The sequence below is a fragment of the Musa acuminata genome, chromosome BXJ3-5, assembly GCF_036884655.1.
Source record: "Musa acuminata AAA Group cultivar baxijiao chromosome BXJ3-5, Cavendish_Baxijiao_AAA, whole genome shotgun sequence".
In the NCBI taxonomy this organism is placed as follows: Eukaryota; Viridiplantae; Streptophyta; class Magnoliopsida; order Zingiberales; family Musaceae; genus Musa; species Musa acuminata.
In genome coordinates this window covers 5,237,837-5,252,562 of record NC_088353.1, presented here as the reverse complement: position 1 = coordinate 5,252,562, position 14,726 = coordinate 5,237,837, and the positions used below count along the sequence as shown (strand labels likewise).

At 41.1% G+C, this 14,726-nt stretch overlaps 2 protein-coding genes and 1 long non-coding RNA gene across 3 annotated transcripts; all 3 read right to left on the bottom strand.

Annotated features, from left to right (window-relative positions):
• Positions 1-334: 334 nt before the first annotated feature.
• On the bottom strand, positions 335-4,661 carry LOC135637860 (MDIS1-interacting receptor like kinase 2-like). Its single transcript, XM_065150702.1, has 2 exons — positions 1,519-4,661; positions 335-1,375 (listed from the first exon to the last, which is right to left on the bottom strand). Exons 1-2 carry the CDS (start codon positions 3,716-3,718, stop codon positions 1,014-1,016), a joined length of 2,562 nt encoding a protein of 853 aa, XP_065006774.1. The 5' UTR covers positions 3,719-4,661; the 3' UTR covers positions 335-1,013.
• A 4,570-nt stretch (positions 4,662-9,231) lies between these two features.
• Positions 9,232-10,395, bottom strand: LOC135638652 (uncharacterized). Its single transcript, XR_010496689.1, has 2 exons — positions 10,091-10,395; positions 9,232-9,739 (listed from the first exon to the last, which is right to left on the bottom strand). It is a non-coding gene; the product is annotated as an uncharacterized LOC135638652 (long non-coding RNA).
• Positions 10,396-11,356: 961 nt separating this feature from the next.
• Positions 11,357-14,599, bottom strand: LOC135639160 (MDIS1-interacting receptor like kinase 2-like). Its single transcript, XM_065152951.1, has one exon. It carries the CDS (start codon positions 14,597-14,599, stop codon positions 12,386-12,388), a length of 2,214 nt encoding a protein of 737 aa, XP_065009023.1. The 3' UTR covers positions 11,357-12,385.
• Between the last annotated feature and the right edge of the window lie 127 nt (positions 14,600-14,726).

The following is a 14,726-nucleotide window of genomic DNA, read 5'->3' as shown; positions in this document are numbered from 1 at the left end:
CGCATTCAATTGCATTGCATCATACGAACGCTATTCTTCCCTCCTATTGCTTTAAATATTACTCTAAGCAGCATAGCAATCCCATATGCTAAGCCGTGAGAATAGGAAGCTCAGTGCTCTGATTCGTGGAAATGGTGTAGGAGATTTCATTTGATAGTGTTTAATGGATGCATGAGCTATTGATTACGCAACGAAATCACTAAAGCACACAACACATACAAATCTGCGAATGAATTCCTACTCATCGGTCGGCCCTCTGTCATGGTGGGCAGGCACATATCAGAAACCAATCATCCCTCAGCCTTCATTTAATTGCCTTCACAAATTCTCAAGAAACATATAGTACAAGAAATTCAAACTTTTCAAGCGTCCAAGATTTACATAACAAGGCAAAGATTACCAACCAAGTCGAATATAATCTTAGAAAAGAGATCGATTGCCAACCGACGCTTTTTTTAAACACGCTGCAGAATGAAACCACTAATAAAGAAAACCACACGGAAAACTTCAATGCATCGGGGCACAGAGGAGTGCATATAGATCATATCTCCACGCTCATCAAGTCAGAAAACTTCAATGCATCAATAGATCGGAGGCTTGGTGGGGGTGTTACCTCGGACACCTGTTTCATTTGATAGAAGATAGGGAACATATTAATGTATCGAAGCATTTTCATTTCTTCAATAAAGTTTCTTTAATAATTGTTCTTATCTTCTATTATTTTCATCATGGTATCAGAACAGTGAGAAAAGCAAAGTTTTGCTCTTATCTTTGGCCGACAACCAACGTCGTTGAGAAAAGTGGCGCTGCTGCAACCATATTCCTAAGAGGCTCCATGGTCAATCGCTGATCTCTCTTGCTTTTAAACCATGCTTATGCTTGTAAACCATTTTTTGTATCGATCCAAGATTAGTATCGTACCATCTTGTGGGGGCATGATACAAGATAAGATTTCCCCTACGAGGAAATCTCTCAAGCTCTCTGGTATCGGGGCACAGAGGAGTGCATATAAATCATATCTCCACACTCATCAAGTCGGAAACCTTCAATGCATCAATAGAACGGAGGCTTGGTGGGGGTGTTCTGACCACGCATAACTTCTCGGAGACCTGTTTCATTGTCGGGCGTGATTCAGGGCTGTTGTCCACGCTACGAAGAGCCAAGCTCAAAACTGCAACTACTTCATCCGCAACTTGACCCTCAGGAAAAGGTAGGCGTCGGTCCAATACGTCTTTCACAAAGCTATCGTTGATCGGTGAAGACGACAGAATGGAAATGAGCACTTCTCCATACTCTCCCATCAGTAACTCCAGCGTCACCACTCCGAAACTGTACACGTCGCATTGGGTGGTCACTCTCATTGCATATGCAAGCTCTGCAGACAGCAAGAGCCAATGATCAAACCGCCAATCCATAGAGATCTCCTCCAAGATATAATTTGAAGATGTTCTCAATTGCAGGTATTCTTAATTTGCACAAACTACGAGAGCTGAGAGAGAGAGAGAGAGAGAAACTTACCTGGTGCTAAGTAACCCCTTGTGCCTGCAAGCATGGTCCAATTTGACGAATCCGGATTCAGTAGTCGAGCAATTCCAAAGTCGGAAACACAAGCCTTGAATTCTGAATCAAGTAGAACGTTGTTGCTTGTGATATCCCGATGAACGATGGGCGGTGTGCAGTCATGATGCATGTAGGATAAAGCACAGGCGATATCCTTCACGATGCTCACCCTCTTCATCCAGTCCAATTCAGCTGCCGTCTCGCTTCGGAGGACAGATCCCAGACTTCCTCTCTCCATGTACTCGAACACCAGAAATTTGTCTCGAGGAGAGGAGCAGAACCCGTAAAGCTTGATGATATTGCGATGTCGAATTTGAGTAAGAGTTTGTATCTCAGTTTGAAAGGGTTGCTCGTCGCATGTACCTTCAGTGTCTGGTAGGTGAATCTTCTTCACCGCTAGCAGTTCCCCACTTGCTAACTCTGCCCTGTAGACACTGCCGTATGCACCGCTTCCGATACAGTATTTGGCATCGAAATCTTCGGTGGCTTCGATGATGCCCTTGTATACATCTCTTCCAACAAAATTCAATATACAGAATGCACCTTCTTTGATGTGATTATTATCAACAGGTACTGTATCTTTTTCTCTCTTGCGGAATGCTCCAATGAATATAAACAAGAGAAGGAAGAAGACCACAGAAGCAATGATGGCTACTATTATAACAATTTTGTGGCGCTTGCTTCGGTCGTCTGTTGTTGGAGTACCGAGTGAAACACATGGAGGCAATCCTTGAACAACTCCACACAGATCATTGTTATGGGCAAAGCACTCCGCTGGGGCTCTTCGGAAAGCTGGGCTATCAGGAACAGGGCCGTCCAGTTCATTGTAGGATACATCTACGGTAGACAAGCTCGCCATATACTTTAGCGAAGTTGGAAGATAACCCGACAGGGAATTATGCGATAGATTCAGGCTTTGCAGCATCACCAATTTGCTGAGTTGGGATGGAATCTCCCCTGTTAGTGAGTTCTGGCTGACGTCAAAGGTGTCTTGAAGGACCACCAGATTACCAATGGCCAATGGAATGGTTCCACTGAAGTTGTTGTTGTTAAGCTTTAGCGATCGGAGTTTCGTGCAGTCGCCTAATTGATCTGGGATTCTTCCTGCCAAGTTGTTGGATGAGAGATCAAGCAGTTCAAGATTGGACAGCATTCTAAACTCCGGAGGCACCTGGCCGACGAGTTGGTTGTTGCCCAAGCTCAGATTGTAGAGAAGGGTTAAGCTGCCGAAGCTTTTTGGTATCTCTCCTTGTAGGTAGTTGCCCGAGAGGTCCAGCCCTTGCAGTTTCGTCAACTGCCCAAACTCGGTGGGTATGACTCCGGTGATGTTGTTATTTGAGATTCTGAAGAGCGTCAGATTGTGCCATCTTGCCCAGTCTGGTGAGAGTGTACCGGAGAGTTGATTGAAGCTCAAATCCATATAAGAAAGATGGGGATATACTCCAAGACATTGAGATACATCTCCGGTCAGCCGGTTGTGTTCAAGACGGACCCTTTTTAGTGTCGTACAATTTTTCAAGGACGTGGGAATGGGACCTTGAAATTTGTTCATGCTAAGAATGAGATATCGTAGGACTCCACCTTTGCATATGTTTGGGGGTAAATAGCCGGAGAAGCTATTATTTGACAGCGCTAGGGATGTCAGTCCCGGAATGTTGTTGATCTCCGTAGTCAAAGGTCCTGACAACTGATTATTGAATACACCTAGTCTGATGAGTTTGGTCATATTTCCTACAGAGGAAGGGATGGGACCTGACAGTAGATTTTCGAAGAGTGCCATATCAGTAACTTCAGTTAGATTCCCAATCTGACGAGGAATAAAATCAGATAATTGATTATCAAAAAGGTAAAGAACAATTAATTTGTTCATGTTTCCGATAGAGGAAGGGATGAGACTTGTCAAAAGATTTGTTGAGAGTACGAGATTAGTAACTTCAATTAGATTTCCAATCTCAAGAGGAATAAAATTAGACAAATGATTATCCGAAAGGTAAAGAATCTTTAATTTGGTCATGTTTCCTATAGATGAAGGGATGGGACCAGTTAAAAAAATTTTTGAGAGTGAGAGATTAGTAACTTCAATTAGATTTCCAATCTCAAGAGGAATAAAACCAGATAATTGATTATCCCAAAGGTCAAGTCTCTTTAATTTAGTCATGTTTCGTATAGAACAAGGAATTGAATTGGTTAATAGGTTTTCTGAGAAGTTAAGATCGGTAACCTCAACTAAGTTTCCAATCTCAAAAGGGATAGGACCTGAGAGTTTATTTCTTTGTAGCCAAAAAAATTGCAGCTTGGTTAGGTTTCCAAAAGAAGAGATAACCCCACCTCTTAGATTATTATCGGCGATTGATAGGTAAACGAGATTAACTAGATTTTCAAATCCTCGAGGGATGACACCAGTTAATTGATTTTGGTAAAGATCTAAGTGATAGAGCTTTGTCAAATTTCCTAAACTAGATGGGATTGAACAGATAGCCTATTAACCCCAATATCCAAATACATCAACTCATGGAGCCTCCCTAACTCCTTATGAATGACACCCACAAGCTTATTATCTTTCAGGTGCAAAGACACAAGACCGGTGAGGTTACTAAGAGATGGAGGTATAGCACCAACCATTTGATTCTAGCTAAGACTCAAGAATCGAAACTCTTTCATAGAGCCCATCCTAACTGGGATTTTGCTTGTGAACTGATTGCTGGTGAGATCAAGAGATACGAGCCTGGAGAGAACGGAGATGGCCGAAGGAATTGCCCCACCAAGCTGATTGTAGGAGAGATTGAGACAGAGGAGCGATCCCAATGTCGAAAAGTCAAGAGCATCAAGTGGCCCTGCCAATCCCATTCTCGACAGGGATATCTCGGTGATCGCCGAACGCCCTCTACCTGAGACGGGGTAATTGCAAATAACTCCGGTCCAATTGCAAGGACTAGAATTGAGGTTCCAAGATCTCAGGGATTGACGACTCCGAAGAGTGGCTTTCCAGTGGAGCAACGCCCTCCCTTGGGATCCGAGTGAAGCTTTGACAAGAAGAACACGGGGAAGCAATAGCAGCAGCAAAGTAGCACAAAGCAAAGTTTTGTGAAGCTGAGATGCCATAAGTGCAGAATACATGGTGGTTGAGCAACGAGATATGGTATTCATAGGTGATACATATGAATACTATTGATCAATTCTCTCACTGCATGCGTGCATCGGTCACTAGAATTCCACAACTTTTACTCGAAATTCCATTCTGATGATCATGACATCCTGTCGTATGCATGCCGCTTAGACTTTTACTCTCCTACATTTTTTCTTGTCTTTGGCATGAAAATTATTATTATTTTACTCTTATTAAACGAATCATACGGTGATGTCACAAGTCCATGGAGGGGTCCACGGAGGGGTGTAATGTCTCGTAGTGTCCACTAAAATTAAAAGAAACAAATGGAGAAATCAATGTGTAGTGTATCTCATGCCGTGTTAGACATGCCACTCTTGCCACCTTGATTTTCTTTAGAGTATTTTTTTTTCGTTGTGTAAATCATAAAATGTTGCTATATTACCAATCAAGTGGATACGTAAAAGAGGAAGAGAGATATTTTAGACAGAAATTTTGGTGGGTTTGTATTTTCCTATATCAGCAATTAAGTTGATAAGTGATAGAAGATAAGATTTTCCTAACTATATGAGGAAATTTCTCTATTCTGTTGAGGAAAATCCTCTATTATGTTAGGGAAATCCTTTCTCCTAATTTGTATAAATAGGAGAGGGAACATGTTAATAGATTCAAGCTAAAGTTTCTCTACTTCAATAAAGCTTCTTCAATTATTGTTCTTATCTTCTATTATTTCTATCATGGTATCAGAGCTGCTTGCCTAGAGCAAGCTCTTTTCTTGCTGCCAATCTTCTCCATTGCCACTCTGCGCCTTCCCTTCCGCTACGGCATCACTAGTGCTGCTCATCAGCACTGCCCCACCTTTCTTCCTCGTTGTAGCTATTTTCCTTCCTCCTCTGCTACAGCTTCCTCCTCTGTTGCAGTTTCCTCCTTTGCTGTAGTAGCATCACTGCAACATTGCTGTAGATTTCTTCTCTACCGTTGCAGCCGATCACGACCAACGTCGTTGAGAAAAGTGAAGCTTCGCTCTTGCCTTCGGCCAGTGACCAACGTCGCTAAGAAAAGTGAAGCTTCACCCTTCGGCTAGCGACCAACGCCGTTGCATTCCTAAGAGGCTCCGTGGTCAATCCTCATCTTCCTCACCGCGGTAGTCTCGCTGATCTGTCAACACTCGGCAGACTTAAGGAGAATGAAGGGAACGCTTGTGCCATCATAGCAACAGCAATCGCAGTAGCAACGATCTACAATTATCTTACTCATGAAGACTCTTGCTTGTAAACAATTCTTTGCATCGATCCAAGATTGGTATCCTTCTCAGGAGCACCATCTTGCGGGGGCATGATAGAAGATAAGATTTTCCTAACTATATGAGGAAATTTCTCTATTCTGTTGAGGAAAATCCTCTATTATGTTAGGGAAATCCTTCCTCCTAATTTGTATAAATAGGAGAGGGAACATGTTAATAGATTCAAGCTAAAGCTATTTCATTTCTACAATAAAGCTTCTTCAATTATTGTTCTTATCTTCTATTATTTCTATCAATAAGCTGTGCCAGAGCACGACTGCTATGTTGAATTATATGTTTTCCCTTTGATCACCAATTTTTTCTTAAAAAGATAATAACTCATCAAATTGAGCACATATGTTTCCCTTTCGTTGGAAGATTAAAAACTTGCAAAGGTCATTATGAAAATACCATATCAATATCCTCATATATATATATATATATATATATATATATATATATATATATATATATATATATATATATATATATATATATATATATCGCAAGCTTATAGCTCTCAGGTCAAGTCAACTCAACCATATACCAACTTTGCTATGTCGGCAGTTAAGTCATGCAAAAGGACGATTTCTATGTTGAATTATATGTTTCCCCTTTGATAGTTAATTTTTCCTTTTTTTCTAAAAAAAACTAACAACACATCAATTTGAGTACAAATGTTTTCCTTTTGTTGGGAGATTAAATACAACTTAGAATACTTTCAGTCAAATCTCATCTTGGAAAACGTGTTTGACTTGTATAATGTGTTGTCCAGGTCAAGTCAACCATTCAGTATATATCGCATTCAACTCAACTCAACCATTCAGTATATATCGCATTCAACTCAACTCAACCTTACCAACTTGGACGAACTTTTCTAGAAGATTATTAACTATTTGTTGTGTGAGAAGGAAATAAAGTTTTATACACAGTGTCAAAATTGTAGCAAAAGAAATATTATTTTTGGATTATATCAGTCCTATCCAAATATGAGATGGTAAAGACGAGCCAAGATTTCAATCAAACTCATACGTTATGATCAAATTATTATGTTATATTGTAGGTATATTTATATTATATTCTTAGAATCAAACCCACTGAATAAGGTTTAAGTTGGACCAGACATTGCAAATCTCGTCCATCCTAGTCAAATAAACAAGTTCTACGGGACCAAAAGCAAAATGTCATCCAACTTTTGTTCGGCAACGACTTTGCATGAGCCATCTGATACCCCCACATTGGTTTGCCAGCTTTGATATGAGAAGCATACGTAAACAATAAAACATCGGTACAAATCATGTTGGATTGAAATCGAAGTCTTGAGGCTATTTTTTTATGATCAAGACATCCAAAATTTCGGTACAAATTTTTTTATGATCAAGGCATCAGAACTTTATTATAGACATAATCGTGAAGATTTCTCTCTGGTGGATCTAGGAAGAGGTAGAGGCAAGATACTTTGGGTGTTTATGAAAATTTCTCTCTTTGGTGGATTAAAAAGGATTAAAAGAAATTTTTTAAAGTTTATACCAGAGAGTGTGCAAGAAGAGTTATACTTAAGTGAGGATAACTCAAGAGTTTTATAATTGATCTTATATATTATGAAGAATATAGTTTTCTCTATCAATATAAGTGGGATTTGCTGAACTACATTTAATTTTACATTGACTTTTTGATATATCATTTGATTATTAATCTTTATAATATTTTTTTTTATATTTCTTTTTATTCTCTTCGCCCCCAACATGATTAACAAATACTTGTAAAGGTTGGTTTCTTTCCTCATATGACACTATTGCACAGCCAAGTCACATGCATAATAATACATATAAATAATACTCAACCAGTCTCAAGAAAGAGACCTAGGAAGAAAAAGAGCAATATGTTCAAGCATATTTCTATATTACATCGAACAGTTATCATTGTCAAATTAATTATATCATTACTCGAGATCTACTATGTCAATGATCGTTTTATCGAATTTGTCATTTCGATTATCATTCTAACTACAAGTGTTTAGAGAGCCTCAACTATAAATTGTAGCATTTCCCCCATCAAAATTCCATATGGAGAACGCACCTCCACCCGTTTGACTTGTACCATTGGCTATTTGCTTCCTTCTTTTCATCAGCCGTGCTGCGAATCCAACAAAGAGGAAGAAGAGAAGTAAGGCTCCGAGGACAGCCATACCGGACAAAAGAATCACGTTGGGGGCCTCTCTAGCTGGGGATGATGAACTGCATGAAGGCAGACCAGCAACGACATCGCACAAGCCCCTGTTTCCAGTGAACCACTCCATTGGAGCCCTTCGGAAAAGCTGGCCATCGGGGACGGGACCTTCATGTTCTTTGTGAGATACGTCCAAGGCTGACAAGCTTGCCATGTTGATTAAAGAAGGCAGGATACGGCCTGCCAAATTATTGTGGGAAAGGTTGAGGATCTGCAGCAGTGTCAGCTGGCCTAATTGAGATGGAATATGACCACTAAAGGAGTTTTGACTCAGATCAAGCAGTTCCTGAAGGTCTACCAGCTGACCGAATTCGTAAGGAATGCTTCCACCGAAGCTATTGTTGCTCATATCTACTGATATTAGTTGTTTGCAGCCACCTATTTCTCGCGGAATCACCCCACCGAAGTTGTTGGGAAGCTCGCCAACTAAGTGGTTTGAAGAAAGGTCTAGCGCTCCCAGCTGAGTTGATTGCCCAATCTCAGATGGAATTGTTCCATTTAATCTGTGGTTTGAAGAAAGTCCAGCGCTCCTCTTCATCTCTAATGTCGAACGATGAAACTAGTTAATAATGCATATTCTTTTCACTTATCCTTTTCTCTCTGACGAGATGATCGTTTCATATTCGTAGTAAACAGGGAGTTGGTAGTTTCCAAGAGCAGCGGAGTCTCGAGCCACTGAATCAGACAACCATCGCATTGCAATGCATCGCATCATACGAACGCTATTCTTCCCTCCTACTGCTTTAAATACTACTCTAAGCAGCACAGCAATCCCATATGCTAAGCCGTGAGAATAGGAAGCTCATTTCTCTGATTCGTGGAAATGGTGTAGGAGATTTCATTTGATAATATTTAATGGATGCATGAGCTATTGATTACCTAACGAAATCACTAAAGCACACAACACATACAAATCTGCGAATGAATTCCTCCTCATCGGTCGGCCCTCTGTCATGCCTCCGTAGCAGAGCAGTCATGGCGGGCAGGTACACATCAGAAACCAATCATCCCTCAGCCTTCATTTAATTACCTTCACAAATTCTCAAGAAACATATAGTACAAGAAAAGAGATTGATTACCAACCGATGCTGTTATTAAACACGCTGCAGAATGAATCCACTAATAAAGCAAGCCACACGGAAACAAAGTCTAACGATCCTGACCAAAAGAAGCATCGGGGCACAGAGGAGTGCATATAGATCATATCTCCACGCTCATCAAGTCGGAAAACTTCAATGCATCAATAGATCGGAGGCTTGGTGGGGGTGTTCTGACCACGTATAACTTGTCGGAGACCTGTTTCATTGTCGGGCGTGATTCAGGGTGGTTGTCCACGCTACGAAGAGCCAAGCTCAAAACTGCAACTACTTCATCCGCAACTTGACCCTCAGGAAAAGGTTGGCGTCGGTCCAATACGTCTTTCACAAAGCTATCGTTGATCGGTGAAGACGACAGAATGGAAATGAGTACTTCTCCATACTCTCCTATCAGCAACTCCAGCGTCACCACTCCGAAACTGTACACGTCGCAATGGGTGGTCACTCTCATTGTATATGCAAGCTCTGCAGAGAGCAAGAGCCAATGATCAAACCGCCAATCCATAGAGATCTCCTCCGAAATATAATTTGAAGATGTTCTCAATTGCAGGTATTCTTAATTTGCACAAACTCCGAGATCTGAGAGAGAGAGAAAGAGAGAGAAACTTACCTGGTGCTAAGTGTTAGAGCTAGCCCCAGGATATTTACCAAAGGATAATTTTGGCAACACAACAAGATAATAAAGCGGAAAGAATAAAGCGACAAGAACAAACAAAACACCAGAACACCAGATATACGTGGTTCGGTCAATTGACTTTGACCTACATCCACGGAAGAAAGAGGAGCAAATTACTACTATAAAAGAGGGACACTTACAAATGCCTTAGGAAATGTTCCTAGGCCATAAAACACCTTCAGCTTCCTAAACAAGAAGACTTCAAACCATAAGCAGGTTTTCTTGTGATGCCTGCTGTACTTCTTGTGGTGTCTGTGGTCCTTCTCGTGGTGTGTCTAACTTCAAAGCTCAGGCCCTTATTTATAGTTCCAAGACGAGACAACAAGTCTAATTTTCCCGATGTGGGACTATGGGACTTGCCAAACTAACAAATCTCCACCTTGGCATGTCCCAACAAAACTTGCTCCACCTTCTTCACAAAAGCCCCAACGGGCAATCACCAACAATGAACACCAACCAAGTCCAAGCACTGCTTGAACTTGTAAACCGGAAGAGGCTTCATAAACATATCAGCTGAATCGTCCTTCGTATGAATTCTCTGAACAAGGACTTTCCCCTCAGCAATCAACCACTTAGCGGAATTATCACAAGAAACTACATCTGAATAGGAAGTAGGCTCACCAACTTCACTTGTTTCTTCTGCAACAGACAAAGCATATGCAACCAAATTTGCATACCTTTGTGGTGGTCGAATATTTCTCATATGACGTATATGCCATAATTTGGTGATGTCAGAATCAGACAATGATGATGACGAAACTGCAACTGAACCTGTGACAGTAGTTCCCTGCAGAATATACAAGCTACCAGACCTACAAGCTTTCATAACAATAAGAGCACTTCTAGAAACTTTCATAACTCCACCTTCAGCTGTGTATTTACACCCAAGGGCCTCTAGGGTGCCTAAAGAGATGAGATTCTTTTTCAAATCAGGAACATGTCTAACATTAGTGAGCGTCCTCACAATACCATCATGCATTTTAATTCGGATTGTTCCTCTACCAACAACATCACATGCGGCATTATTGCCCATCAAAACAATTCCACCATTACAAGATTCATATGTGGAAAACAAATCCCTATTGGGACACATGTGATAAGAACAACCTGAATCTAAAATCCATTCATTTTTAGACTTTGTCCTGTCATCAGTAGCAAAGAAAATATTTCCAAAATTCTCATCAGAAGCTACACTAGCTTCAGCGGATTCAATAGTTTTCTCAACAAATTTTTCCTTTTGCTTTAATTTATTTTTCAATTTAAAGCAATCAGATTTAATGTGCCCCATTTTATGACAATATCTGCATTCCAAATTTCTATGTCTGGATTTAGATCTAGATTTAGATCTACTACTGTCAAATTCTCTTTTATCCATTTTATCCCTGACAACCAGACTCTCAGCCTGATTTCCTTTACTTTCCCCAGTGATATCTCTGTCTATTTGCTCCTTAGATTTTAGTGCAGATTTAATTTCCTGATACGAAACTGTTTCTTTTCCATAAATCAAAGTATCACGGAAATGCTTAAAAGATTGGGGAAGAGAACACAAGAGCAACAAAGCCTTATCCTCATCATCAATTTTTGCATCTATATTCTCCAAATCCATAACCAAAGAATCAAACTTATCAAGATGCGAGAGTATAGATGTACCTTCAACCATCCGAAGCATATACAGTCTCTGCTTCAAGTAGAGACGATTCTCCACTGTCCTCTTCATGTACAAGGCTTTAAGTTTGTCCCACATGCTCTTAGCCGTAGTCTCCGTAGCTACCTCCCGTAAAACCTCATCAGAGAGATTTAGAATGATGCTGGATCGGGCCTTCTTATCCATACCCGCAAGATCTTCTTTTGACGTACCATCTGGAATGTTCTCAGCACCCTGAAGTGCCAAATCAACTCCGTCTTGAACCAGAATGGCCTCCATCTTGAGTTGCCACATGCCGAAGTTGACATTTCTATCGAATTTCTCGACAACGATCTTTGATATTGTCATTGTTGCCAAAAGATCCCAGAACCAGGCTCTGATACCAGTTTGTTAGAGCTAGCCCCAGGATATTTACCAAAGGATAATTTTGGCAACACAACAAGATAATAAAGCGGAAAGAATAAAGCGACAAGAACAAACAAAACACCAGAACACCAGATATACGTGGTTCGGTCAATTGACTTTGACCTACATCCACGGAAGAAAGAGGAGCAAATTACTACTATAAAAGAGGGACACTTACAAATGCCTTAGGAAATGTTCCTAGGCCATAAAACACCTTCAGCTTCCTAAACAAGAAGACTTCAAACCATAAGCAGGTTTTCTTGTGATGCCTGCTGTACTTCTTGTGGTGTCTGTGGTCCTTCTCGTGGTGTGTCTAACTTCAAAGCTCAGGCCCTTATTTATAGTTCCAAGACGAGACAACAAGTCTAATTTTCCCGATGTGGGACTATGGGACTTGCCAAACTAACACTAAGTAACCCCGTGTGCCTGCAAGCATGGTCCAATTTGATGAATCCGGCTTCAGTAGTCGAGCAATTCCAAAGTCGGAAACACAAGCCTTGAATTCGGAATCAAGTAGTATGTTGTTGCTGGTAATATCCCGATGAACGATAGGCGGTGTGCAGTCATGATGCATGTAGGATAAAGCACAGGCGACATCCTTCACGATGCTCACCCTCTTCACCCGGTCCAATTCAGCTGCCGTCTCGCTTCGGAGGACAGATCCCAGACTTCCTCTCTCCATGTACTCGTACACCAGAAATTTGCGTCGGGGAGAGGAGCAGAACCCGTAAAGCTTGACGATATTGCGATGTCGAATTTGAGTCAGAGTTTGTATGTCAGTTTGAAAGATTTGCTCGTCGCATGTACCTTCAGTGTCTGGTAGGTGAATCTTCTTCACTGCTAGCAGTTCCCCACTTGCTAACTCTGCTCTGTAGACACTGCCGTATGCACCGCTTCCGATACAGTACTTGGCATCGAAATCTTCGGTGGCTTCGATGATGTCCTTGTATACGTCTCTTCCAACAAAATTCAATATACAGAATGCACCTTCTTTGATGTGATTATTATCAACAGGTACTGTATCTTTTTCTCTCTTGCGGAATGCTCCAATGAATATAAACAAGAGAAGGAAGAAGACCACAGAAGCAATGATGGCTACTATAACAATTTTGTGGCGCTTGCTTCGGTCGTCTGTTGTTGGAGTACCGAGTGAAACACATGGAGGCAATCCTTGAACAACTCCACACAGATCATTGTTATGGGCAAAGCACTCCGCTGGGGCTCTTCGGAAAGCTGGGCTATCGGGAACAGGGCCGTCCAGTTCATTGTAGGATACATCTACGGTAGACAAGCTCGTCATGTACGTTAGCGAAGATGGAAGATGACCCGACAAGGAATTATGCGATAGATTCAGGCTTTGCAGCATCACCAACTTGCCGAGTTGGGATGGAATCTCCCCTGTTAGTGAGTTCTGGCTGATGTCAAAGGTGTCTTGAAGGTACACCAGATTACCAATGGCCAAAGGAATGGTTCCACTGAAGTTGTTGTTGTTAAGCTTCAACGATCGGAGTTTCATGCAGTTGCCTAATTGATCTGGGATTCTTCCTGCCAAGTTGTTGGATGAGAGATCAAGCAGTTCAAGATTGGACAGCATTCCAATCTCCAGAGGCACATGGCCGACGAGTTGGTTGTTGCCCAAGCTCAGATTGTAGAGAAGGGTTAAGCTGCCGAAGCTCTTTGGGATCTCTCCTTGTAGGTAATTGGAAGAGAGGTCCAGCTCTCCCAGTTTCGTCAACTGCCCAAACTCGGTGGGTATGACTCCGGTGATGTTGTTATTTGAGATTCTGAAGAGCGTCAGATTGTGCCATTTTGCCCAGTCTGGTGAGAGTGCACCGGAGAGTAGATTGAAGCTCAAATCCATATAAGAAAGATGGGGATACACTCCAAGATATTGAGATACATCTCCGGTGAGATGGTTGTGTTCAAGACGAACCCTTTCTAGTGTCGTACAGTTTTTCAAGGTCATGAGAATGGGACCTTGGAAGTTGCTCATGTAAAGAGTGAGGTACTTTAGGGCTCCACCTTTGCATATGTTTGGGGGTACATAACCGACGAAGCTATTATTTGACAGCTCTAGGTATGTTAGTCCAATAATGTTGTTGATCTCCATAGGCAAAGGTCCGGACAACTGATTATCGAAGACACATAGATATCTGAGTTTGGTTAGATTTCCTATAGATGGAGGGATGGGACCGGTCAAAAGGTTTGTTGAGAGTTGGAGATTAGTAATTTCATTTAGATTCCCAATCTCAAGAGGAATTAAATCAGACAATTGATTACCCTCAAGAGAAAGGGTCTTTAATCTGGTCATGTTTCCTATAGAGGAAGGGATGTGACCGGTTAAAAGGTTTGTCGAGAGTTGGAGATAACTAATTTCATTTAGATTCTCAATCTCAAGAGGAATAAAACCAGACAATTGATTACCCCAAAGGTAAAGAATCTCTAATTTGGTCATATTTCCTATAGAAGAAGGAATGAGACCTGTTAAAAGGTTTGTTGAGAGTTGAAGATCAGTAACTTCAATTAGATTCCCAATCTCAAGAGGAATAAAACCAAACAATTGATTACCCCATAGGTAAAGAGTCTTTAATCTGGTCATGTTTCCTATAGAGGAAGGGATGGAACCAGTTAAAAGGTTTGTTGAGAGTCCGAGATCAGTAACTTCAATTAGATTCCCAATCTCAAGAGGAATAAAACTAGACAATTGATTACCCCATAGGTAAAGA

What these genes read in the sequence shown, in the direction of transcription:
- LOC135637860 (XM_065150702.1), bottom strand. Translation starts at nt 3,718, where the DNA reads ATGACTAAATTAAAGAGACTTGACCTTTGGGATAATCAATTATCTGGT. An exon ending in AAGGGGTTACTTAGCACCAG is followed by an intron (nt 1,376 to 1,518) that starts GTAAGTTTCTCT and finishes TGCTGTCTGCAG; the next exon opens with AGCTTGCATATGCAATGAGA.
- LOC135639160 (XM_065152951.1), bottom strand. Translation starts at nt 14,599, where the DNA reads ATGACCAGATTAAAGACTCTTTACCTATGGGGTAATCAATTGTTTGGT.